Source organism: Gobio gobio (genome assembly GCF_949357685.1).
Source record: "Gobio gobio genome assembly, chromosome: 17".
Lineage (NCBI taxonomy): Eukaryota > Metazoa > Chordata > Actinopteri > Cypriniformes > Gobionidae > Gobio > Gobio gobio.
In genome coordinates, this window is record NC_137110.1 from 36,208,197 (window position 1) to 36,235,094 (window position 26,898).

A 26,898-nucleotide genomic window follows, 5' to 3' on the forward strand; every position below is an offset into this window, starting at 1 on the left:
AGAAGCATAATATGACTGATTGATACTCTGATATATATATATATATATATATATATATATCAATATACTTCAGCCTGAATGCACACAGACTCGTGTCACTGTGGGGACCTAATTTGGGGTCCACATGAGGAACTAAACTTATATATCATACAGAAAGAATTAGTTTTTTTGAAAATGTAAAAATGCAGAAAGTTTTCTGTGATGGGTAGGGTTGGTGTAAGCTGATATAATCAGTTTGTACAGTTTAAAAACCTTTATGTCTATGGGGAGTCCCCACAAAAAAAAAAATTGTGAACCAGATGTGTGTGTGTGTGTGCGTGTATATATAAAGTCTACCTATATACACAGAGCAGGCATAACATTATGACCACTGACAGGTGAAGTCATCATCATGGCACCTGTTAGTGGGTGGGATATATTAGGCAGCAAGTCAACATTTTGTCCTCAAAGTTGATGTGTTAGAAGCAGACATTTGTCCTGCTTCTGACACGTCAGCTTTGAGAACAAAAGCATATGGATTTGAGAGAGTTTGACAAGGGCCAAATTGTGATGGCTAGACGACTGGGTCAGAGCATCTCCAAAGCTGCCGCTCTTGTGGGGTGTTCCTGGTCTGCAGTGGTCCAAGGAAGGAACAGTAGTGAACCAATGACAGGGTCATGGGCGGCCAAGGCTCATTGATGCACTTGGGGAGCGAAGGCTGGCCCCATGTGGTCCAATCAAACAGACGAGCTACTGCAGCTCAAATTGCTCAAGAGGTTCTAATAGAAAGGTTTCAGAATACACAGTGCATTGCAGTTTGTTGCTTATGGGGCTGCATAGCTGCAGATCAGTCAGGTTGCCAATTCTGATCCCTGTCCACTGCCGAAAGCTCCAAGAGTGGGCATGTGAGCATCAGAACTGGACCATGGAGCAATAGAAGAAGGTGGTCTGGTCTGATGAATCACGCTTTCTTTTACATCACGTGGATGGCCGGGTGCGTGTGCGTCCCTTACCTGGAGAACACATGGCACCAGGATGCACTATGGGAAGAACTCAAGCCGGCGGAGGCAGTGTGATGCTTTGGGCAATGTTCTGCTGGGGCATCTTGGGTCCTGCCATCCATGTGATGTTACTTTGACACGTACCACCCTACCTCAGCATTGTTGCAGACCATGTACAGCCTTTTGGCAGCAAAATGGGGACCAACGCAATATTTGGTCATAATGTTATGCCTGATCGGTGTATATAAACTCTCAGGGTCTTCTGCAGACTTATGGCGTGTAGTATTTATACATATACATATATTTCTATAATTATGTACATAATTATAGAAATATTGTACAAAATATTTTAGGCTGTATTGCAATAAACCAATAAAACAGTAGTTTATTTGAAATTATGCCTATGAGGGTTTTATATAATGACCAGCAATATTTAATTAATGTGCATATAGTTCAAATCCCTTTTCGTACTTCTATCATATACATGCTACCATTGAATTATTAGACAGTATGTCTTCAGCGGTGAGAGAGATTTATTACGTTTTAGACTACTCTACTGCTCCTAAATCCGATAGTGTAATGCAAGCGCACATTGTGATCATGGGACAGAAGAGAAAGTTGCCACTGTGTTCTCAGCTCGAAGTTGTTCTCGCAGCTAAAAAGCTGATAATTATTGCGATCTTGTCTGATGAGCAATTTTGATCTGAGTGCTCCTCCAACATCTAGCACTAATGTGGCGCGGAACCGGCTTCAGCTCGTTGGTGTTGGTGAGGAAACGAGAGGGAGCTAGGCGAGAAAGAGGATGAGTATGAAGTAGTAATTTCTCTGACCCGAGAGATCAGGGTTCTGCGCCGGTGGGGCAGAGAAGTAGCCAACTGAAGGGGAATCTAACGTGGTGTGAATTCCAATGTGGTTTACAGGAGCTCTTTAGGCCTATATCAAAAAGCCTCGTCTTCATAATCAGCTAAAGGGAAGTTCCTTTAAAGGGAAGTTAATTCGATAATTACTTAGGGGAACGTTATTGTCTCTCTTTCCCATGTGCAAAAACATACCAAAATACTAATATATATCGTTTAATTTTAAAAATAAATCTGAAAATAGCAACACGCAAAACTTCAACGACCCTGTCATGATTAATTTACCAAGGTGAATTCATTCCAAAAGCAGATTTTTGCTGCCCTCTTGTGGTAATTATAAACATTACAATCTAACTAATATCACTATGTAATGGCAACTGGGATATTTTTTTTAATAAATGACCTGGGAATATTCGCATATGAAGAAAAAAAATCTTTATTGAAATGTGTTCATATTAACACTTTCAATATAACATTAATATACACAATAAACAGAAAAGGACAATTCAATGTCGGCCACAGAAAGGTTTCCTTTCGGCTCACGGAAGACCAACAGCGATACATTTAGTCAATTTTAACAGATGAAAGCAGTAGGGCTGGTTTACGTCTGTGATCAGCAGGGTGTAGTTGTCCACGGAAAAACCCAATAATCCAGTGAAAGCGAGAAGGTGTTCTCTCTCAGGTTTCCAGTGCACCTTTCCTGTTCAGCGCTTTTTCCACGTGAACTTTCTCCGTGCTCCTTCCTGCCCAGGTTTCTTCCTCTCCTTGATCCTGGGATCAGCGGTTAGCAGGCCAGCTGTTTTGGGTAATGAGAGAAAACAGATGATGACAGTTTCCATCTACTTCAAGGCTACTAAAAGCATCTGTGACATGACTACCATAGAAAAGACTCCATCTTTACATCTATTGGAAATATGTAAAAAAAAAAAAAGAGAAAAAGGCCTTGCAGAGCAAGTGCAGTTTAATATACCTGTCAATGTCGTTAATATTAAACAAAATATTAACAAGAATAAACTGGAAAAAGCAATGTGGGTGTATTACTCATTACTAAAATTATTAAAATATATGTTTTGCCCATTTCTATGGTTCACTGTAATGTTATGGGTTTCTTGTCACACACCTTGCCTCATTTTTTCCACTTCTACCTCAGACACAAAGCTGAGCAGCGCCCGTGAGACGGCCAATCGTAGAGCGCCAGCCTGAGCAGAGTGACCACTGCCCTCCACACTGCCTTCGATGTCAAACCGACCCAGCATGCCCACAAAGTGCAGAGGAAACAACAGCTGCTCCCTGAGAGGAAGAAACACGTAAAAGAGATGTGTGAAATATGGGTCAAGTCGGAAATAAGAACATGTTTCTCTCCACTGGACTACTCAAGCTTTCAACATCTGTATGAATGACACTCCTGCAAATCCCCCATTGAGGACTGTATCATGATATTTAGACAAAGTGATAATCCTGCCACTGTAAGAACTATTGAGAGGACGCGATGCAAGCGTGTGCGCTCGCTCGCAGGACGGCCCACAGTGCTGACAGAGAGCAACACTCCCCTTCTGCTCCAATTAGGCCTGTGTGAAGCGGACGGAGTGATAAGGGCGGGCAGCCGGCCGCACGCTGACAGCGCCAAGTCTCCGGCTCACTCATCTGTGTAATTAACTTTTCGAACACATTAAAAAAACTGAACACACTCACCACGCACCCTGGACCACAAATGCTGGATTTGAACATTTTTGGTGCGAGTCTCATTTATGGCATACTAACTAGAGTAAAAACAAATACTCAAGCTCTTGATATGCTAAAAGGATCTTTCCATAAAGATGCGATGCAGAACTGAGGCATCCACGCACACACCTGTCTTGTAGTATGGGAAAGTAGCGGAGGCAGCTCTTGCCGTTGATTGTGACATTCCCAGAGCCGCTGTCTCTGAGGGTGATACTGGCTTTGGCAGACTTCCTTCTGCCTGTGGGAAGGAGAGAGAGAAAGGGAGAGAGACTAAGCTAGAGTGATGTGGGAATTAAGTAAGTGTGTACGGAAGAAACGGTGAGCGTTTTAGGCGAAAATTAATTGACAAGTGGAAACCTTGCAGAATAAAAATGCTTTACCTCTCAGATCTTACATGCAGGAACACGAGACTTAAAGGAATAGCTTACCCAAAAATGTAAATTCTGTCCTCATTTACTGTTAGCCTAGAAACCTAGCGGCAGAAAATGTATTTTGCCGCGAGTGTAGTCTAGCAACTCTCGGTAGACCTGAGAGCTGGAAAAACCAAACTCTGGTCAGGCCAATCACAGTGTGTGTAGAGTCGGTGGGCGGGCTTAACATAATGACGGCACGTCACGGAAGAGTTGCGGAGGTTCTGCGTGCTACTCGTAAACAAAGAAGCTGACGAAGAGCGGCCTTTTGAATCGGCTTTGGCGTGACTCTGGAAGACTTGGAGTTAAGCTTTTCTTTGAGAAAAGAACGGCACTGAAGTCATTCTTAAGAAAAGAAGATATGTTCCAAGTTTTGCCTACCGGATATGGCGAAAGCCTATCAACTAAACGTTAGCTCGGCTTCACCTTTTTCTTTGCTCTGGTTGGTTGTGGCGCTCATGGCGCTATCCAATTGGGTGCAGAGGGAATTTGAAAGGCAACGGTTTATCCCGCCCCTCGGATTGAGCCCTGTCAATAGTGAGTTTCCAGACCCAACATCTTGATGTGGGTCTGGCTTGTCAGGCTAATTTACTGCCCCTCAACAGATCAGAATTGGCCAGAAAACCAAATCTCATTTGAACCCCCAGGGTTATTATTATAACAATTTTATTATATATATATAAATAAAATAGTTATAATGTAATAGTTAAAATAAATAAAAAAATGTGTTGCTTGAAATAAAATAAATGTTAACTTTAATTAATTAAATAAAAGGTTTTCATATTGTATTTAACTTATTTCAGCTAGTTTCTTTTTTAATTTAGTTTAACTTGATTTACTAAAATAACAAACTGAAATTAAAAATTAATAAAACTATTTAAACATTAAAAAACTACTAAAATGACAAAAATGACCTAAAACTACTTTTTTTTTACTGTAGACATTGCGTAATTAATTAAATTGACTTTTAACTAATATTAAAAAAGAACAATAACAATATAACAAGTGGACAATATAAAAACAAAAACTAATTCAAAATAACCATATCGGTCTAGAAGATCGCAACTTTTCATTTTCCGTCGGTCTTACTACACGATGTAACTATACACATCACAGCCTGTAAATAGGAAAATGTTGGCACTGTTGTCACTTATTGAGCAGTAAGCTAGCTGGATCCATTTACCTCCAGTCTTTGTGCTAAGCTAGGCTAGCGGTGGGTCAGACAGAGTTATGGCACGCACGGAGATGAGAATGGTATGTATCGACTTATCTAACTCTGGGGGATACGGTGAATAAGCTTAAAGGGTTAGTTCACCCAAAAATGAAAATTCTGTCATTAATTACTTACCCTCATGTCGTTTGACACCCGTCAGACCTCCGTTCATTTTCGGAACACAAATGAAGATATTTTAGTTGAAATCCGATGGCTCAGAAAGGCCTCCATTGGCACAATGCACTTTACACTCTCAAGACCCATAAAAAGGTACTAAAGACGTCGTTACAAAGTCCATCTCACTACAGTGGTTCTACAATAACTTTATGAAGCGACGAGAATAGTTTTTGTGCGCGAAAAAAACCTAAATAATGACTTATATAGTGATGACCAATTTCAAAACACTGCATCATGAAGCTTCGAAGCGTTATGAATCAGTGAGTCGATTCAGCGGTTTGGATCGACAAAGTCACGTGATTTCAGCAGTTTGACACGCGATCTGAATCATGATTCGACTCGCTGATTCATAACGCTTCGAAGCTTCATGATGGCGTGTTTTGAAATCGGTCATCACTATATTCATCACTCTTGAGAGTGTACAGTGCATTGTGCCAATGGAGGCCTTTCTGAGCCATCGGATTTCAACTAAAATATCTTCATTTGTGTTCCAAAGATGAACGGAGGTCTTACGGGTGTCGAACGACATGAGGGTAAGTAATTAATGACAGAATTTTCATTTTTGGGTGAACTAACCCTTTAAGTCCCAAAAAGTCGTTGTGTTCCTTTAAAGGTGCATTGTGTAAATTTAAGCGGTATCTAGTGGTGAGGTTGTGAATTGCAACAGTCTAACGCTCACCCCTCCCTTTCGAAGCACATAGAAAAGCTACGGTGGCCGACATGACAAATGTCGTCGTCTGAGACAGCAGGGAGTAGCTAGCGCTCTGTAGAGAAGTTTGTCCGTTTAGGGCTACTGTAGAAACATGGCGGTGCAAAACAGCGATTTCACTGTAAGGGGACCCGTGGTGTATGTAGATAGAAATGGCTCATTCTAAGGTAATAAAAACATAATTTATACACCCCTGAAAACATAGTTATGTATATTATATTGCATTTCTGTCAATAGATCCACATAAATACTACACACTGCACCTTTAAATATTACTCTTGGACCCACTTTCAATCCACAATGTATTTTGGAACCCAGCCCACCACAATATTATAGCAACTGATTAATGTTTGTCTTGTGAGTAATATTATGCAATAGTAATATATTTTTGTCCTAAACTCTTTATGTTCACACATTTTTCGTGTGCCTCAATTTATTTGGAGAACTTGTATAATGCACTATTGCATCAGAGAGATAAAAAGGGCATTTTGATATTCTTATACTCTTATTTGAATGGCTATCATTGCTATTAAAAGTGCACAATATTACAAATACATCAGATTCGGAATTATTATCAGGCCTATACAGTTGATTACAGTAGACATCAGTAGAGTTGGAAAAAGGCTTTTATGGTTTTACTAATATCTGAACCATAACACTTAATCATCCTGTGTATTTGAGATGTCATACCATCAGCAGTGGTGAAAGCGACTCCCTGTGGGTCGTACTGTATTACAGGAATCTCCTGTTTACTGGACTGAACCTCCAGGTGCCTGCGGAACTTCAGCACGAACTCCTCCTCCAGAGAGCAGTAGGGCATAGACAACAACCTCTCCATCAGCTGGATCAACCGCATGTACTACACCAAATAAGAGAATTCACTTAGTTTGCCAACAGCACCCTCATGTGTTTTCATCCTGAATTACACACTTTATAGGATTCGGACAAATGTAACGGTTCTTACGTCTTGATCTGAAATGTTCTCTACCAGATGCTCCTCCATTTCCTCTTTTAACAGCCACCTGCTACCAGTCAGCAAACTGAGAGGAAACAAACACAGTTTAGCCATTAAAATCATAGTTTTGAGGAAAGTAAAAAAAAATATTCTAATCTAGTTGTACTGGCATTGTGTTACAAATACTGTTGGCTCATATGTTGACTCAAAAAACATCTGCTAAATGCAGAAATATAAATGTTTCTCTCGCAAAAGTTCTCACATTTGTTTGGTATCTGACGTAAATAGACCTTTATTTCTCATCTTGTCCTGATGTCTCTCTATGGCCAGAATCTTCTCATACAGATCCTAGAATGGCAAGAGAAATGGAAAGTGGTCAGTTTTAAAAGCATTTCTGTACAAGCAGAAATAACGCTTAAAACAAAGAAGAAGAAAGAATCCTCTGAGCATGGTCGCTGTTGACTAATAAGTCAATGAATACACCGAATGAAGGACGAGGTATTCTTCAAAGATATTCAGGAATCCCTCAAAAGAAAAGACTCAGTGAAGCAAAAGCAGGGATTTGAAAATCCCCCCGACACACACGCTCACACAGATACACACACACACACAGTCTCTATTATGAAGGCAGATCTCATCTCTCTCTCTTCGGCTCTGGCTGAATTTAATTGTGTGTGTGTGTGTGTGGAGGGAAAATTGAATTGGGGAGCACTTGGGCCGTAACCCCCCACACTTTCCCTCTCCTTTCTAACACACACACACACTTGCACGTCCTCCTGACAGGAGAATCTGCCATGCGGAGCAGGATGGCATCCTCGGGCACACTTGTCTAAATTGGCATCGCGCCCGTGAGCCTGGAGTGCCCGTCAGGCGTGGTGTTTCTGGAGCGGTGCGGAGCAGGGGTCTGACGCGGGGCCTGACGCTGGCATGCAGCTCACGTCGGCACCTTCCTCACGCCTGTGCGAGAATTCATTTCCCCCTCAATTATCCCACAGCTGTTTGTTTAATTCGGTCCTGATAGAGTGCGTATAATCCACCGCTACTCGCCAAAAAAGCAAACATCGGGCAAAAACCAATTTTCAGCACAAAAAAGGAGGAGTAATAGAAAAGAAAGGGGGGAGGAAGGAAAAAAGCGGGGGAATGCACGTTACACGTTCGTGATCACAGCGCCATAACGAATCCAGAGAAATTCAAATGCCTTTAGGAGGGGAGAGAGGCTCCTCGATCTCAGCTTTTAATGTGAACTTTCAATGTTGCCTTTTGGTTGGCCGGGGCTCCTTGTATTCAACAAATCATGGTTAAATTGTACAGACTCGCTCCTCCCAGAGCACGGCACACATGGGGCTTTTGTTGAAGGATAAGTCAAAAATACAGTATAATGAACAAGATCAAAGTTGAACGGCCTACAGTTAAAAGCAGGAAGTACTAACATCATGAGCCTGTGTTTTATGACCATGCTTGTGTTTTTTGTGAATAATTGTTGGTATAAATAGTATCAATGTGCCAGATGGACATCTTTGTCATTGCCAGTCAGTCCACTCTGCAGCCATCTTGGTAATGCACATGGGCAGCTAATGGGGAATTAAGTTAATTTTTTTATCAAATCAGGAATTCAATCTGACAACAGCGAAAAAAATTGCAATTCTTTAGCTTTCCTTTGAAGAATAAACAAACCATTCAAGAATAAACAAACATGCCTCTATGAAAAGGTGACAGGCTTTTTAAACTGTAAGGAAGGACTATAGTGTTCAAAAAGGGGGCTGTAGGCCCGGGACGCGTGTGAGGGATTTTCAGGCCAGTTGATAAACAAGAAAAACGTCAGATTCTAAATTTTCACTGCACTCAGAAAAAAAAAGGTACAGTCGAGGTGCAATTTTTTTCCTTGGGGAACAAAACATATAACTGTACCTTTAAAAAGGTACACAATTGGTCCTTATAGGGTACAAGTATACCATGGTTTCCTCTACTTAGGGGTACAAAAATGTACCCTTATTGCCACATTTACCTTAAAAAGGTACAATTTTGTACTTATTTTTAAAAGTGACAACATATTAAAGTTGATGTTTTACTGATATTTTAATGCCTTGCAAACTCAAAAACTTTTTTTTTTTTTTTTGTGATGCATTGAATACATTCAACATGATCTAGCTGACTAACAAACTTTTTTCTTATACCATATATTATATAAATGTCCTCTTATCATTCAAGCATTTTGGGTCTGTAAGATTTTTTTTTATGCTTTTGAAAAAGTCTCTTGCTCAAAAAGACAACTTATTTGACACCGTAAACAGTTTTATATAGAAATATTATTAAACATTAAATGACTTTTCGATTTTAATATATTTTAAAACATCATTTTCAGCAGCCTTTACTCCAGTGTTTAGTCACACAATCCTTCAGATATCATTTTAATATGCTGATTCGGTGCTTAAGTTAAATTTCTTATTACATTTGAAAACTGCTTAATATTGTTGTGGAACCCATGATTTATTTCCAGGATTATTTTATGAATAGAAAGTTATAAAAAACAGTCTTTACCAGGGCTGGGTTAAAAGAAAAATATTGATTTCTCGATTAATCAGTTCTCATTCTCTGAACTGATATTGATTCTTAAATCCCAAAAATATATATTTTATAGTCTATGCTGTTTTATGTTGATGAATAAACAAAACATTGTAGTATGCCTCCCAGCCAATAAATCGCAAAAAGCGTTGTTACTTTTAAAATGAAACAGTCTTAACTTTCAATTTTACTACAAAACTCAAACAATTAATACTGATAATCTATTCAGCTTTACTACTAGCTGCATCGTCGTCACATCTCCTACACCAACATCGTCACATGTAATCGCTCAATCAGTGTTTCAACCACGGAAAGAAGTCAATAAAACAGCGTGTAGGGTTACATTTACCTCAGAAAAACCATTCAATGTCCATAAACTTGTTAGTCAGCTAGAAAAAATAACTCTACAAAAGAATTTTTCTAAATATATGCACAACATTGTATAATCATTGTATTTTTACTTAACCCGTCCTTCAACGCTTAATATTTGAATAAATCCATTGTGACAGCCACCATTTACATGTTTATAGCCATTTTAAGAAATGAGAAGAAACATAAAGTTATTTTAATATTGTTATTATAAAATATTCTGTATGTGTAATTTAAATGCAAGTGGCCATACAAATCAGTTAATTTTAAGCTCCCTGTATTACAGCATTAGTTGAGATAATTTTTTATTTGAGAATATTTGCCATGTATTGTACACGATTACATACCCCAATTAATCGATATTGAATCGAATCAAATCAGAATTGATTCGAATCACAAGCTTGTGAATCAAAATCAAAATCGAATCATGAAATTTGTTTGTGTCAATAGTTAACCATAGTCTTTACTGTCACTATATCAATTTATTATATCCTTAGTATTAATAATAACAATAACAAAACTTGTATTAAATATCAAAATATAGCAAAAAAAAAATAAAAAATTCCCAGCCATTATTCTAAATAAGTAAAAATTCAAATGTATGAGGTTGGGGATAGAGAAAACCTTGGCAAACAAGTTAAAATCCCAGGCCAGCAGAACAGCACTGAGTAAAACTTCAGACCACCCCACCTATCAAAAATCTATCACCACCCAAAACTGTAAAAAAAAATTAAAACAGAGTGAGAGAGAGAGTCGTTTAAGAACTTTAAACATGACATTTTTAATTTGATGCAATAAAAAGGGGTCACACAATTAATGCGTTTTATTAAATGACCACTGCCATACTAGACTACTTGCTTACTTGAATCGAGTGCGCAAGTGGGTTGTTTTGAAAGCTGTAAAAATGTCCTGGGATATATTAGGTACAGAATATAGGTCTCCTTGGTAAATGTCTATATTTACCATCTGTGAATCTTAAGAGAGTTTAGATGTATTTGTGTTTTGCTTCCTTTTGCTCATGCTAGAAAAATATTGCTGTCTGCAGGAAGGAGAGTTGTACATTATTTTCTGCACACTGCAGGGTTTCTGAATGAGGAGCACCTCTGTGCGTTTCGAAGCTGGATGAGAGAGCCGGTGCACGCCGGCAGATTTGACATACCTATTTAAATTAGCAGCAGGGGTCCCAGCCACTGCAGGGCAAAGGGGAGGATGAGGGGCTTGGGCGCACCGAGGACAATGCCGCATTAGTCAACTCGCACACACACACACACAAACTCCTTACTGCTACTGAGAGACGTCTTAGCCCAAGGTCGAGTCCAGAGATGAATGGTAGAGAAGGGAAAAATAAGCTAAAACAAACAAACTTTGAAAAGGAATTAGCCGTGGTGACAAAGAGCCGGTTAACGCAGTCAGCTCTCTGGGGCTCTTCCCATCGCAGTAAAACCCCTGAGGCTGAGGTGCACACACACCTACACACAAAGAACAGCACGTCTGCACGTATACACACTCGCACGCACACCTAATATCACAAAGCCCTGGCGTGCCTAGTGAAGTGTGTGATGCTCCCTGTTGTAAATGGGATTTGAGAAGGAGAAAGAGCTCCGTCACACTCATCTTCCTAACTCTTATTCCTCTTTTTACAAATCCAAACCTGCCATTAGCATTTTCTTAATCATTCCAATCTCTGATTTATACTGGTTTGTTTTAACAACAACAACCATTCTATTTCATTTGATTTAACACACTAAGTGTAAAATGTCAAACAAAGCCTACCTCTGAGCAGAGGGGCTGTTTCCCCATCACCCCATCCAGGCCCTTTTAGGGGATCCCCTCTCTCTGTGTGCCCCTCCTTCTATCCCATCTCTCTGTGATGTGCTCCCCACCTAAACCCGGTCTGTGCCACTCCTTTCAGTCACAGACCAGACAAAGCAGAAAATCTCCCTAAACCATTTCAAGACACAACAATATTTAAATTTTGGCTGATACCAATAACTTTACTGGTGACCTTTTATTTTCAGAAATACCCAAACCAAAATTTAAGTTTTTTTAGCTAAATGTAAACTGTAAATAACGTTTAATTTAATTTAATAATCAATTAAAGGTGCATTAGTGATTTCTGAGAAACGCTGTTGACATTTGAAATAAACCCCCCCAAAAAACCAACCCTCCTTTCTTTGCTCAATTGAACACAGAACACAAGAGTGGATATCTCTCTCCCATAGCTGAAGTGAAACAAAATAATGCTTGACGGAAAAAAAAATAGTTGACAAACGAACGTTAAGGAAGAAAAAAAAAGGAACATACAATAGCTTACAGTACATAAGAGTATATAAAAGCAACCCTCTACAATGCGAGTAAATCACTCGCATATGCGAATAAATCACTCGCATATGCGAGTAAATCTTCACTCTTCACTTATTGGCTAATAAATGCTTAGATTTTACTCGCCTGTGTGTGTTAGAGGCTAAGAATAAGTTTTGCATAGATATATGTTCACTCGCTGAACACAGTTACGCTCTCTGTCAAGAGTCCAGCGTGAATACAGTGTGCCTGTATTTGACGTACCGTAAACTAGTGTGAAGGCGCACCAGCGCCGTTGCTTTGTCGAGAGCGAGGGGTTTCTCTCTCTCACACACACACACACACACGTGCACGCACTTCTCCGGTAGTGAAGGTTTCTCCGGTAGTGGGTGGGACTAATGCACAAGCGGCAATCTCATTGGCTGGTGCTCATCTATTACCTTCACAGCAAATCAGCATATTATAATGATTTCTGAAGGATCAACTGAAGACTGGAGTAATTCCCTTAGTTCCGCTTGAACTAAGGCGATCGGTCACACCACATTAAAGAGCGCCAAAAAGACATTTATTGTTTGAATTTTGTTATAAAACCATCAAACTTTGTTTCATATCAAAAGCAACAAAGCACAGCTTAATTGCAATTACTGGATGGGAGGCAAGCTACAAATAATGTTTAGAGAAGCTAAAAGCTAAATTCAAATTTTATAATGTACATGATGAAAAAATATTTCAATTTGCTAGCAATTTTACATTTAACAGTGTTATTAAATTGCTAATGTTTTTAAAGTGAGAGTAAAATTATGGCGAAATTAAGAAATGTAAAAATAGGGGAAATGAGCCTGCATTTCAATTAAGTATATTAAATATCAACCAATACCAAATTCTTTTATTGGTCAACAACAGATCTGGGACCAATGCTGATTATCTCTACAGCTATCATTCAAATTAGCCTGGCTCTGCCCTCCTACGCACTTATGCTCAATTTTAATTTTCCTTCAGTACTCCGTCGGGGATTGCGGTAATTTGTCTGGTTTTCTCCAGTCAAATTTTAACCGGTCCAATCAGCAAACAGAGGGAGTGGCTGAGAACGCTGACGTTGATGTTGTGCGCTACTTTGAGATGAGATGCGTCAGACCAAACGTTAGCGATTGGTTGTGGCAGATCCAGAGTGGCTCTGGGCAGATCCAATAGTTTTAAACTTCAACAGAGTACCCGCTTTGAAGGAAGGTTAGGGTTAAGGTTAGGGTTATGAGAATCCCTTCATGAGAATTTACCATTTCATTTGAGAAAACTGTCATATCATGAACACAGACAGTCAAAAGATCTTCACGGCAACCCGTCAAAATAAAGGTTCAGTTTAACGTGAATAAATTGACAATATATTAAGCTACTATTGTAGCCTACAGAAGATTTAGCTACGTCTCTATGTAGTAATAATAATAATAATAATAATAATAATAATAATGCCTAGACGGTTGCTTATTTTTTACTTGTTTTGTTGTAAAGAGATTATTTTCTGATTAATATATCATTTTTTATATTCCTAGACTTATTTGTTGCACATTTTAGTTTTACAATATAACTGTAAAAAGAAACTATCTTTTTTAGTTTGTGGTGTCAGATTTGTGGCTGCATTTGAAGTACTTTTTCGCTTAAGAAAAATAAATAATATTACTGTCAATTGCATGTAAGATAATAAAAATACTGTAATCAATACAGTAGTTCACCATGTATTTGTTCATGTTTTATTAAGGGATAAGTCTGAAGCACACCATAAAATAATTCTAGCAATTCATACAGGGCTAGTAGTATATACAAATACACACCCAGGTATCGGATCAGTACTCGGTATCGGTCGATACCCTGAGCCCAGGTATCGGGATCGTATCTAATCGGTATCTTGAAGGGAAAAAGGGTATTGGAACATCTCTACTTGTTGCAGACTGCAGTACACTAGATCGATATTAGGCATGGTAAAACTTGGTACTCGCGGTAAATCAAGAAAACGTCTAATAAAACACATAATGTATTAAAGCGTCTTTGGTGTTTCCATGGTTTCTACAAAATAAAACTTTGAAATTGAGGGTAACGGGGGTATGTCATTGATAGGCGACGCAGAGACACGGTTTGTGTCCTGGTTAAAATAGCTTATTTCTCTGGATTTAAACATTCTTGGAAACATTTGGGATAATGTAAGTACACCAGTGAACACATTTTTTTAACATTGTTCTAGTGGTTTTGGGATATTTTAATATCCAAAAATCTTACATATTGTGCATTTAACATACAGATATTAAGAGCATGAACTCACATGTAAGAGAGAATAGTAGGACTGTTTCCCTGTGTAGAACAGAAAGTGAAAAGGCCGTCCTTCAGCATCCCACTGAACAGCTAAAAGAGAGAACAGGGCATGAGTAATTCATTACCAAATATCAGCATGCTTATATTTGGTGTAAAAAAGCACAGAGTTAAAACACAGCTTTTCCTTACCTGTCTGTTTTGGGAATATTTGCTCTGGGTGCTAAAAAACAAAACAAAAGTCCATAAGGATCATACTGACTTTGTTATATATATTAAAAAAAGCCAAAACAGTTGGACTACATCTCACCTTCATTATAGGTCTTGCTCGCTTGTCAAAGAGTCCAGATGGAAAGAGATATGCAATGCTCCTCTAAACAAACAAACAAACAAACAAACATCAGACACCACATTTTTAATGGCAAATTTAGATAGATAGATTCTCACTATTAACTAGTTGTTTATTAGCATGCCTATTACTAGGATATTGGCTGTTTATTAGTACTTAATAAACACATTAATGCCTTATTCTGCATGACCCTATTGTACATCTCTTAATCCTACCCAATACATAAACTTAACAACTTCCCCACCAACTATTAATAAGCAGTAATTAGGAGTTTGAGGCAAACATCATTGTTAATGGTTATAGTGCTTTTCCACTGCATGGTATGACTCGGTTCGGCACAGCATGGCTCGGCTTGGCATTATATTTAGGCTTCAAAATTTTGATAATTTGGATTTTTGTCGAGGGAATCAGTATGATGCCAACTTCCCAGTTGGCCTACAAAATTATGTCATCAATGCAGCACTCTATTCTCTTCTTCAAATACTCTCATAAAGAACCAAATGATTCCAGTGATACCATCGAACGGGGCATAAAACTTTTATTTGCATAACATGAGACATTCAGAATGGCAACCATTGGGTCTTTGACCCTGTTTTCCGGGACAAAGAGACAGAAGAGATGAAAGAAAAAAGTAAGGTGATGGCAGATGCACTCCAAGAGAACAGATATCCATGTATTGGGCCATCAAAACCAGAGGGTGAGGGAAGCTGAGTGAAATAAAGCAACACAAAGAGAAGAACAGACAAACGGTGCAGGATGCAGTGACAGATGAAGGCAGCACCTGTTCATACCTTGAAAAGCAATATGGCCCAACTCCCTCAGGGAGGTTTAGCCTCGTCATAGTGTTCTAGAAACCTCTGCTGCCTACATTTCACACGAGCCCAATCTGGGAAAGCAAAGTTACTACTCGCACTCCCTGAAAACAGATTTATTTTAGACTTCTGACCACTCATGTGCCATGGAAAACGCAGCATCAAAAGCCAAAAAGTGTCTGACCTTCTCAAGTGACAAGGGCATACATGTTTATAGCGATCCTGCCATCCCATCGCTTTTGTAGCATAATTTTTCGCCCCTGTAGTTAGTCAAGGTTTCCTGCACCAAGGCGTAATTTAATTTTACATGACATTTGTGCCCTCTCGCTGACTCTTACATACTGCACATTTAAAGGAACCCCGTCCAAAAAAATCTGCTTGTCAGGAAGGGCCATTATGCAAAATACTGAATAGTGGTTTATATACAAGTGATCGTATGGCTCAAATATTTTTTTTTGCCCTGATCTATTCATTTATTAAAAAAATACACCACTGTTCGAAAGTCTGGGGTCAGTAATTATATATATATAGACTTTCATGGAAACGGTATTCCCTGGTGGCTGTGGCCTCTTTCAGCAGGATAATGCTCCCTGCCACAAAGCAAAAATGGTCCAGGGATGGTTTGAGAAGCACAACAACGTGTTTGAGGTGTTGACTTGGCCTCCAAATTCCCCTGATCTCAATCCATTCGAGCTTCTGTGGTATGTGCTGAACAAACAAAGTCCGATCCATGGAGGCCCCACTTCGCAACTTACATCTTGGTGCCAGATACCACGGTACACCTTTAGGGACCTTGACGGGTCAGGGCTGTTTTGGCAGCAAAGGGGGGACCAATACAATATTTGCCTGATCAGTGTGTGTGTGTGTGTGTGTGTGTGTGTGTGTGTGTGTGTGTGTGTGTGTGTGTGTGTGTGTGTGTGTGTGTGTGTGTGTGTGTGTGTGTGTGTGTGTGTGTGTGTGTGTGTGTGTGTGTGTGTGTGTGTGTGTGTGTGTGTGTGTGTGTGTGTAAAATATACACAGATAGACAGACAGACAGACAGATATATATATATATAATAGGCAAGCAGCTGGTGAGAAGGCAACAACTGTTGGCGCAATTATTAGAAAATGGAAGTAGTTTAAGATGATGGTCAATGTCCCTCGGTCTGGGGCACCATGCAATATCTCACCTCGTGGGGCATCAATGATCTTGAGGAAGGTGAGGGATCAGCCCAGAACTACATGGCAGGACCTGGTCAATGACCTGAAGAGAGCTGGGACCACAGTCTCAAAGAAAACCATTACTAACTACGCACTACGCCTTCATGGATTAAAATCCTGCCGCGCATGCAAGGTCCCCCTGCTCAAGTCAGCGCATGTCCAGGCACGTCTGAAGTTTGCCAATGACCATCTGGATGATCCAGAGGAGGAATGGGAGAAGGTCATGTGGTCTGATGAGACAAAAGAGCTTTTTGGTCTAAACTCCACTCGTTTGTTTGGAGGAAGAAGGATGAGTTCAACCCCAAGAACACCAACCCAACCGTGAAGCATGGAGGTGGAAACATCGTTCTATGGGGATGTTTTTTGCAAAGGGGACAGGACGACTGCACCGTATTGAGGGGAGGATGGATGGGGCCATGTATCGCGAGATCTTGGCCAACAACCTCCTTCCCTTAGTAAGAGCATTGAAGATGGGTGGTGGCTGGGTCTTCCAGCATGACAACGACCCGAAACACACAGCCAGGGCAACTGAGGAGTGGCTCCGTAAGAAGCATCTCAAGGTCCTGGAGTGGCCTAGCCAGTCTCCAGACCTGAACCCAATAGAAAATCTTTGGAGGGAGCTGAAAGTCCGTATTGCCCAGCGACAGCCCCGAAACCTGAAGGATCTGGAGAAGGTCTGTATGGAGGAGTGGGCCAAAATCCCTGCTTCAGTGTGTGCAAACCTAGTCAAGAACTACAGGAAACGTATGATCTCTGTAATATATATATATATATATATATATATATATACACACATAGAGACAGAGACAGAGATTTTGGGAAGTGAGTGAGTAATTGCTTTAGTTCCTCTGTTGTAAATTGCTTTGGATAAAAGTGTCTGCTAAATGCATAATACCACATGAAACCAACATGACATTTCTAAGAACTTTTTTTTAATTTATTTTTTAGATCCCCGGACTCCCTTATTTGTCATTGACCCACATGTTAAAGAAATAGTTCACCTAAAAATAATGTACTTTCTACAAACTAATGTTTGACATCAGTATTACCAGTATCATTTGTGGAACAAAAAATGATATATTTTGCAGAATGCCCAAACTGATATTATTCATACAATGGAAAACATACATACATTTCCAAAACTTCTGAAGCCTCCATGACACTTTGACACAAGTTGGAATTGTCAAAAACTCAGCAAATTTCTTCCCAATTTCAGTAGCATGGGCTCTGTGAACGTCAGAGCCCACCTGATGGGTGCAAACGCAATGTGTGTGCGACTACACGAAAGACAGCGGGAGAAAGCAGGTGAGGCTTGCAGTCTTTATTAATTACTTCCTCCTGGCAGCGCTTGCTGTGCAGCTGTTTCACACCTTCAGCGCATTCACGGGAACGTCATGTCGGCTGAAGCGCTTGGCAGACACACCGGTGCCAGCTCAGGCACAAACGCCCCATCCTGTACTTGCTCTGTGCCCTGCAGTCGCAGCCATTTTCCACCCCTTACCCACGATCAGCTGGCAGAGGGACGGTATGTGTCAGCTTCTTTTAGCCACACTTACTCTGAGGACTCAATTCATTAATGGTGACAGAGATTGGGGAATAATGCTAAGAATCGAGAAATTGGACCAAATTAGTGGGATAAATCAATTACGGCCATTTCTGTCTGGCACAGAATAAAATATTGGGACATAAATACTGTTTGGAAATGTATGCCAATTTCTGAGCGGGTCCCAGAAGTTCTATGTGACACCTGGAGAAAGTTGAGACTTTACTTTCAGCTTTAGGAGCATCACAATGATTGTATCAGTCAGTCTTCACATCTCTAGTTGTCTTATGTTCCAATACAAATTCAGATGCATGGTGTGTGCACGGTGTGCCAATTTGATATGACTGACCTCTAGTGTTGTCAAAAATATAGATTTTTTTCCATACGTATTGATACTGAATTATCTGAAATGGTCCCAATACTCATTTCCTGCAGTACCGATACACCGATACCTGCTATGCCTTCTCGGCCTCTCTTCTTTCTGACAGAGAATTGACAGTCCCGAGTCGGCCCAATTTTGACCAGTGTACAGGCTGTCCCCCATTGCCAAATCACACAACCTCATCACATAGGCTAGATCTATGAATATTATTATAGCACAATGGCAGCAACCCTACAGTGTGCACATACACTGACACACACACACACAAATACAGTCTCTATTTGTTTTGTTGAAAGGAATGGCTGTGCTGTTCTCTTCTATTTACGCACTCATTTTTTTATTTTCATAATTGTTTTCTATACGAAGCTATAGCAGCCACATTGAAAGCTCCAGTCTCTGCTTTTAGTTTGAAAGCTCATGCGATTGCCGCCGGCTCGCCGTGCAGGACAGTTGTGCCGTGTATCACCTGCTTTGACACAATAATCAGGGTAACCGACTTGAAACGTGCAATGCCTCATGACCTCCTGAGTGTCCGAATTTGCACAGTGTACGCCCACCTTTAGTCTTTAAAAAAATGTTGTGTGGTAAAGTGGGCCTTAGACTCAAAAAGGTTGACCACTGATCTAAAATATTAACTTCTATTTTATCATAGACAATCCAGACAGGTTAAAAATAATAGAATACGATCTTAAGAAATACTTTTATTTAGAAATTGCTCATGATGTAATTTACTTGTCAGAACTGAAAAGCTTGGGAGAATTTTACTTTATCAATCATTAGACAAAGTCTAAGTGTATACATTAGAAGACCTGGATATTGGGGCCACATTTTACAAAATAAATTGAGAACCCAAATTGCTTTGGAACACATGGCACACAGATTTATTCAAAAATGTCTTTAGTGTTAACCTAGCTCTTCATTGTCTTAAATTTTATGTTGCTGTATTTTAAAATGACAATACTAACACCTGTCAAAATACACTCACCTAAAGGATTATTAGGAACACCATACTAATACTGTGTTTGACCCCCTTTCGCCTTAAGAACTGCCTTAATTCTACGTGGCATTGATTCAACAAGGTGCTGAAAGCATTCTTTAGAAATGTTGGCCCATATTGATAAGATAGTATCTTGCAGTTGATGGAGATTTGTGGGATGCACATCCAGAGCACAAAGCTCCCGTTCCACCACATCCCAAAGATGCTCTATTGGGTTGAGATCTGGTGACTGTGGGGGCCATTTTAGTACAGTGAACTCATTGTCATGTTCAAGAAATCAATTTGATATGATTTGAGCTTTGTGACATGGTGCATTATCCTGCTGGAAGTAGCCATCAGAGGATGGGTACATGCCATGGTGGTCATAAAGGGATGGACATGGTCAGAAACAATGCTCAGGTAGGCCGTGGCATTTAAACTATGCCCAATTGGCACTAAGGGGCCTAAAGTGTGCCAAGAAAACATCCCCCACACCATTACATCACCACCACCAGCCTGCACAGTGGTAACAAGGCATGATGGATCCATGTTCTCATTCTGTTTACGCCAAATTCTGACTCTACCATCTGAATTTCTCAACAGAAATCGAGACTCATCAGACCAGGCAACATTTTTGGAAAATCCCAGTAACTGAGCAGATTGTAAAATACTCAGACAGGCCCGTCTGGCACCAGCAACCATGCCACGCTCAAAATTGCTTAAATCACCTTTCTTTCCCATTCTGACATTCAGTTTGGAGTTCAGGAGATTGTCTTGACCAGGACCACACCCCTAAATGTATTGAAGCAACTTCCATGTGATTGGTTGATTAGATAATTGCATTAATGAGAAATTGAACAGGTGTTCCTAGTAATCCTTTAGGTGAGTGTATGTACACTATTTTTTAGGGGTGCTCCGATTGATCGGCAACCGATCTCGATCGGTCGATAATCGCTTTGGGATGATTGATCGGCGGTCTCCAAAAAGGCCGATCTCATGAACCGATCGCATGCTGTCGACACATAAAACCCGCACCTGCCGTGAGAGCTAGGGCATGATATGTAGCGACACCGTCTCATTCTCTTTCCAGCGCGGGTAAAATAATTATAATGCTGAAGGTGAGGTACAATTCATATTTCTATATTAAATAACTTACGCAGTCATTTGAAAACTTTCTGTGGGACGTAAGTTCACAAACAGCGCGCGTGAATCACCGCGTGCGCGCGCTCTCTCTCTCCCTTTCAAAATGCTCAAATGGCTTCACATCAGCGCATCGCATGTGCACTAAAATCGAGCTGCACAGTTGACACAGGATTTGCCACTTTGCACAATCGAGGCAGTGTCGCATTGTCACTAAAGTTTATCATTTGCATTTATTTTTAAGTCTTGCCAGTGTTCAAACCGCTCAGCACTCACGTGCACGGTCTGGAGAGACACACACACACAGGCCATCTCACAAAAAGCTTGCGAGTACAAATTGCGCTGAAATGGTCAGATACACACAAATGTATGTACTAAATTACCGTCTTGACGAGTATGCACGTAAACCCCGTCGTGACTCGTGAGTGAACGTTTGTGCAACTGCATGTATCCGTGTTCGCTCTTAAAGTGACAGCTGTCGAATAAACTGCTGCTGTCTCTGAGTTTCTCTTTGTCTTGTGTTGTTTGATGAACCTTTATGACACTCACTGCTCTTGAATGACTAACTTTTGCAACATTAAGTGTAAGGATTAATCTAATTTAATTTATTCAGGGAAGACCAATATTAATTTACATTTGATTTCTTATTAAATGTCTTTAGTATTTCTTACCTCAATACTAATGTTAGACCTACCTGAAAAATTGTTTTTAAAAACAAAAATGCACTGCATGATCAAATATTTAGGTGAGATAATTATATACATTTATTATATACATTTATTTGGGAAAGATGGCCTACAGTAGCCTTAACTTATCTCATTTTCTAAAATAAACACTTGGTGGTTCTTCAAGATCTTGACTCAGTTAATTTAGAGTTAGTTTAATTTCTACAAATGGTGCAAACTCTGCAAGATTATAGATAAAAGATTGCCATTCCCCTGCCATTCTGTGATCGGCAATCGGCAGATCATGATCTTGGTGATCGGTAATCGGTGATGGGCCCCAAAAATGCTGATCGGAGCATCTCTACTATTTTTATACATTTTATCATTCCAACTAATCTCTAATCGGTAAAACGGAGAAAGAGCATTTGAAATATCCTCTGAATCAGGGTTCCTACACATTTTCCATTTCCAAATTACATACTTTTCCAAGAAACATTTCAACGATTTTTAACATGAATGGTTCATTTAGCATTATTTTTGGTATATGGTACAATATCGGAATATTTCACGTTATTTTAAAGTGCCCAAGATAACAATGCTGTCCTATATAGAGAACTGGATTGCTCATGATGTCATAAAAAGTGAAGCTGCTGAGCTGCCATATTGGGATTCCCTAGTAAGCGCATACGTTCTATTGAATCAATAGGATATTATATGATTTTACTGAGAAAACATTGCCTAAGGAGACACCATTTTATATCTGAAGTCTCTCTGTACATTCTTACAAAACAAACATCCTAAGCACGTAAATGGTTATTTGTTTAAAGTCAGGAATTTCCCCTGCTTATTAAAAAGTTATGTTCATATTAATTACAGTAGTGAACACCAGCTCAGCGGGCGGGCGAGACACTTCAGCTTATGTATTACAAATGTCAAAGCGCATATTCTGAAATCGGAATAAAAATGTATGCCTTGTAACCTGAAATCGCCTTGTACTTATGCATTTGTGTATTTATGTTGTGTTGTATTGTTTTTATTCATACAGTAGGCTAACTGCAAATGTTTCAACAATGATTTCGTTATCAGCATGCATTTCGAATTTATGATTTAAATGATGATTAAATTAATAATTCAACAACATGGCATACATCACACTTTACTCATATGGAAACTGTAAAAGCCATACATTTGCGCTGTCTTTACGAGTAAGAAATAGATGTTGCTCAACCAGGAAATAAAATACAACCATCATAACTTATTTAGAAAAGATAACGCTGACTGCTTTTTTTCCCCGAAATGATGCATGGCAAACTTCGAATTTCAATACAATATAGTGCAATATAGTAACAGGCTTGTATTAACATTTAGCTATTTGAATCAATTTCTGCAGCTAAACACATATACATGTTAATGTTTAATAATATTTCCTCCATAATTACATACATAATGAATTATATTTTGTGTTAGTTCAGTAACGTTACCTGGGTCGGCAGTGTGCCGCAGACACACCCACATTAACGATTTCAATATATGACTTATCCTCTCCGAAAAGACCATAAACATTACAGATAACATCTGAACTAACTATTAATTTATATACATATATCGTAAAACGAATCCTGTGAGACTGATACGCTGCAAATCGTGTGATTTTAGGTCAGTGGTTTGGCTGTACGTCAAAGATGCCCTCTGTCAGTAAGGAATAGTAAGATGGCCGCTCGAACACTTCTGGTGGCAGTTTGGAACGCAATGAGCAATATAGATCAGTGGTATTACCATATATCGGCAAATTTAGTATGAACCCTGTATATTGCACACTATCTTCACCCCTTTTATAAGATTCCGAACAAATGACACACATTGGTTTAACAGCTGAAGCAGAAGGTATAAGAAATGAATAGACCGTCCACTCTTTGAGTTTTGTCACTGCCTTAAGCTGCGGTCACACTAGACTTTGAGCATGCAAAATTTATTTGCACATTGAAATGGTCGTGATATGACGTCACTCTCTGAAGCATCTTTTTTATAAACATGAATTCAACATATAACAAATAGTACTACACTCAAAAAACCCAAAAAACAATCTACTCAACTTTACTGCAAAAATATTGTTCTTTTAATTCAGCCAAGAAGTCACGCCGTGATATATCAATCTTCTATTGGTCACACGTCTTCACGTGATGCGAATTCGCAGCTCAGAGTTCACCAAGCTTGAACTTTGGAGCGCAGGGGAATGCGAAACTTTCCGAATGAGCTAGCGTTTCCACTCTGACGCATTCGCATGCGTTTGAATGGAAGTCAATGGAGCGAAAAGTGCAGTGTGACCGCCCCTTTAGTTATTTTTTTATTTTATAAGCCATCGACGATCAGATGTACTGCTGTATCAATGCTGTTATTTACATAAATATATTTTATTTGTGGAAGATGAAATACAATATGGAAGATTCACACTGCTGTATCAGGCAATGCAGCAACTGGATGGCAATATTTCAGAGGGTGTTCCCTCTCAAAAATAATGTGGACATGTTCTCAGAATCTTACAAAGTACTTGTGTAACTCTATCTGAATGTACGTTTTTAAACCAGAAGAACAGCACTGAACTAGAAAAAACACCAAAATATTGTGCAATGTTATTGTTCAATATATAATACTATGTAAAAATTATTTATATTACTTAAATCATTTTGGTGGTGGCTTCATCGGTCAAAAAATATATCGAAATGAATGTAAACTTAACTTCTAATTTTAAATTTCAAATTTTACAATGAATTGTGTCGTCTACATCACACATACAGTGCATACAAAAGAACAGAATGAGACTGAACATGGATATAGAATAGAATAGAATAGTGTGGTGAGGTAACTCACATCAATATCCTCCTGTGTAAATGTCTCTGGGTCCTCCCCCATCATATTGGCCAAGTGACGTTTACCAACTTCAAACTCCTCCACCTGTTTATTGATGAACTCCTGTGTGAATTTCTGTGGGCCTGCTGCTGCCAGGTTCTTCTTCCACAAAGAGGATGACACACAAATCTGCCTGACCAGCAGCTGGAATTAAGAAAGAAAAGAACACATTTCAGTCAATTCTGTTGTTAAAGTCAGCATGAAACCGAAGTTGCGATAGTCTTTTCTTCCCTATTGTGACACATCACCGAGTGTAGTCTCAGCCTCAGACATCACACTAGGGTTGGGTATCAAAACCCGAGCCAGAGACAGACTCGTCACATATCACAACTATTCAGTGTTTTCAACCACATAATATTTATTTTAGGTTTCAGACATTTAAATGCACATAATTACTAGCAAAAAACACACACTGATGTCTATAGCGGCAATGACAATCCTTTCAGACAGTTATAATTTGACTACATGTTTTATTCATATTGGATGCACATTATATAGTTAACAATATAGTTTACTCTATTCTTCTCCCAGTTCAGCAGCGGTCACCTACTTTGATGTATTTCGTGAGACGAGGATGAATTTATGTGATGTAAATCCGACAGATCCGATTCTCTGAGGTCCAAACTAACATGGAGGCGCCCATCGCCCATTATAGATCAACTAACACACATCCACTTACACATATCAGAATATCAGATAGTTCATGGCAAAGTTAACAAGTTTGTGAATATTTTGAATAAAAAAGAAAAAACTAAATAAAACCAATACAGCTGAGCTGTCATAGCACTATTGCGGCTGCTGTGTCATGTGAGAAGCATGACGCGTCGCCATGGAAACAATAAGGCGATTTTTAAGTTTCTAAAATATTTAGCCAGAGAATATGGTCGTATTTCAAAATAAAGCTGAACCTTGAAGCTGGTTTGTAGCATATACCAAGAATACCCTGTTATTAGTACTGTAACTGTTATTTAATGTTAAATTAGGCCTATTGTAGGTGGGTTAGGTAGCTTAGGTTTTACTGTGAATTTGTTAAATGAATTGTGTTTTGTATCTATTTATATTTACATATTTAAGTATACTTTAAACTTTTAATAAAGTGTTAAATTTAAAGACTTTTTTATTATTTTTTTCCAATAAAAAGCCATTCTTTAATGTCATCCACTGTTGTTTTGTGGCTTTTATTTTTGTTTTTTAAGTTTTGGTTCATGCACCGGTACCGTTTTAAAAGTATCGGTTTGGCACCGATATCGTAAAAAACCAAAACGATACCCAACCCTACATCACACCACGTTGGCTGAACGGCTGATGCATATGGCACACAAAATTGCAAACACTTCAGGAGTTTCAAAGTAGTCATCTGTTGAATTCTACAGTATGTCCAAGAGATGTGTGTCACGTTCTTTAACGGTCCGCTGGAAATAAACCCTCGGGTACGCCAAACCCCTCATGGAAGAAGAAAGCTGTCGTACTTACAAATGTGACAATGAGCACTTATCAGGATCAACTAAACACTGGATTTTAAAAGTATGTGAAGTTTGAGACATAGACTCTTTAAATATATCCAAGAGTTTTACACGCTGTTCTGTAATTGTAGGGACATCGTTTTACAATTTCACTCCCCCAAACATGACATTGAACAAAATAAACTGTATTTGGTTAATTGCTTTAGGCTATTTGTCAATCAGACAGTCGTCCTTGTCCAATGAAATAAGCTGCTATGGAGTCCAGACCTTCTCAGACTAATCTAAACAGCTCCTTCAACAAGAAAAAAATACAGTGCGGGACTTGATTTTGTCCATTTTGTCCGTTGATTTCATGGTGACTTTAAGAACCACGTTCATATGAAAAGACGAAACATCGATATTAAGTGTAACGTTAGAGGAAATATTCTAACATTCTAAATGTATAAATTGTATTATAATCTTGTTTTAATTACTGAACTAAATTGCATCTGGATTATCTATTAGCTGGCTTGGGCAGTGGACATGTCATGCCATGATGTTGTTTTAAAACAAAAACAAAAAATATATTTCAAATAGTTCAGGTTATTAACTCAACACCTATGCACTGCAACGAAAGAACTGTTCGCTCCATCCTGCCAATCTGCACGTTTTATATACAGACTCGACTATTACTATTCAGCCACAAGGACATAACGTTACTGCTCTCCACAGCATCATTACCAAGAAACTAACTAGTCGCGACTCGCAAAAACAGCCCTGTGCCGGAACAAACATAAGAATGCACTTCACCTGAGGAGCTGTCTTTGATCGGGACACCAATAAACTCTTCCCGCAGCTCCCATACTTCCATAAAATCGACCTCACGCCTCTGCAACTGGAGGCAGCCATGTTTGCTCGCAGACTCGCGC

General features: G+C 39.3%; 1 protein-coding gene across 1 annotated transcript; it reads right to left on the bottom strand.

The window, feature by feature from the left end:
- Window positions 1-2,257: 2,257 nt before the first annotated feature.
- mrps9 (mitochondrial ribosomal protein S9) lies at window positions 2,258-26,898 on the bottom strand. Its single transcript, XM_079840192.1, has 11 exons — window positions 26,780-26,898; window positions 24,489-24,671; window positions 14,864-14,926; window positions 14,746-14,776; window positions 14,567-14,646; window positions 7,286-7,371; window positions 7,033-7,108; window positions 6,759-6,927; window positions 3,689-3,797; window positions 2,958-3,127; window positions 2,258-2,633 (listed from the first exon to the last, which is right to left on the bottom strand). The coding sequence occupies exons 1-11, from the start codon at window positions 26,876-26,878 to the stop codon at window positions 2,542-2,544; spliced, it is 1,158 nt and encodes a 385-aa protein (XP_079696318.1). The 5' UTR covers window positions 26,879-26,898; the 3' UTR covers window positions 2,258-2,541.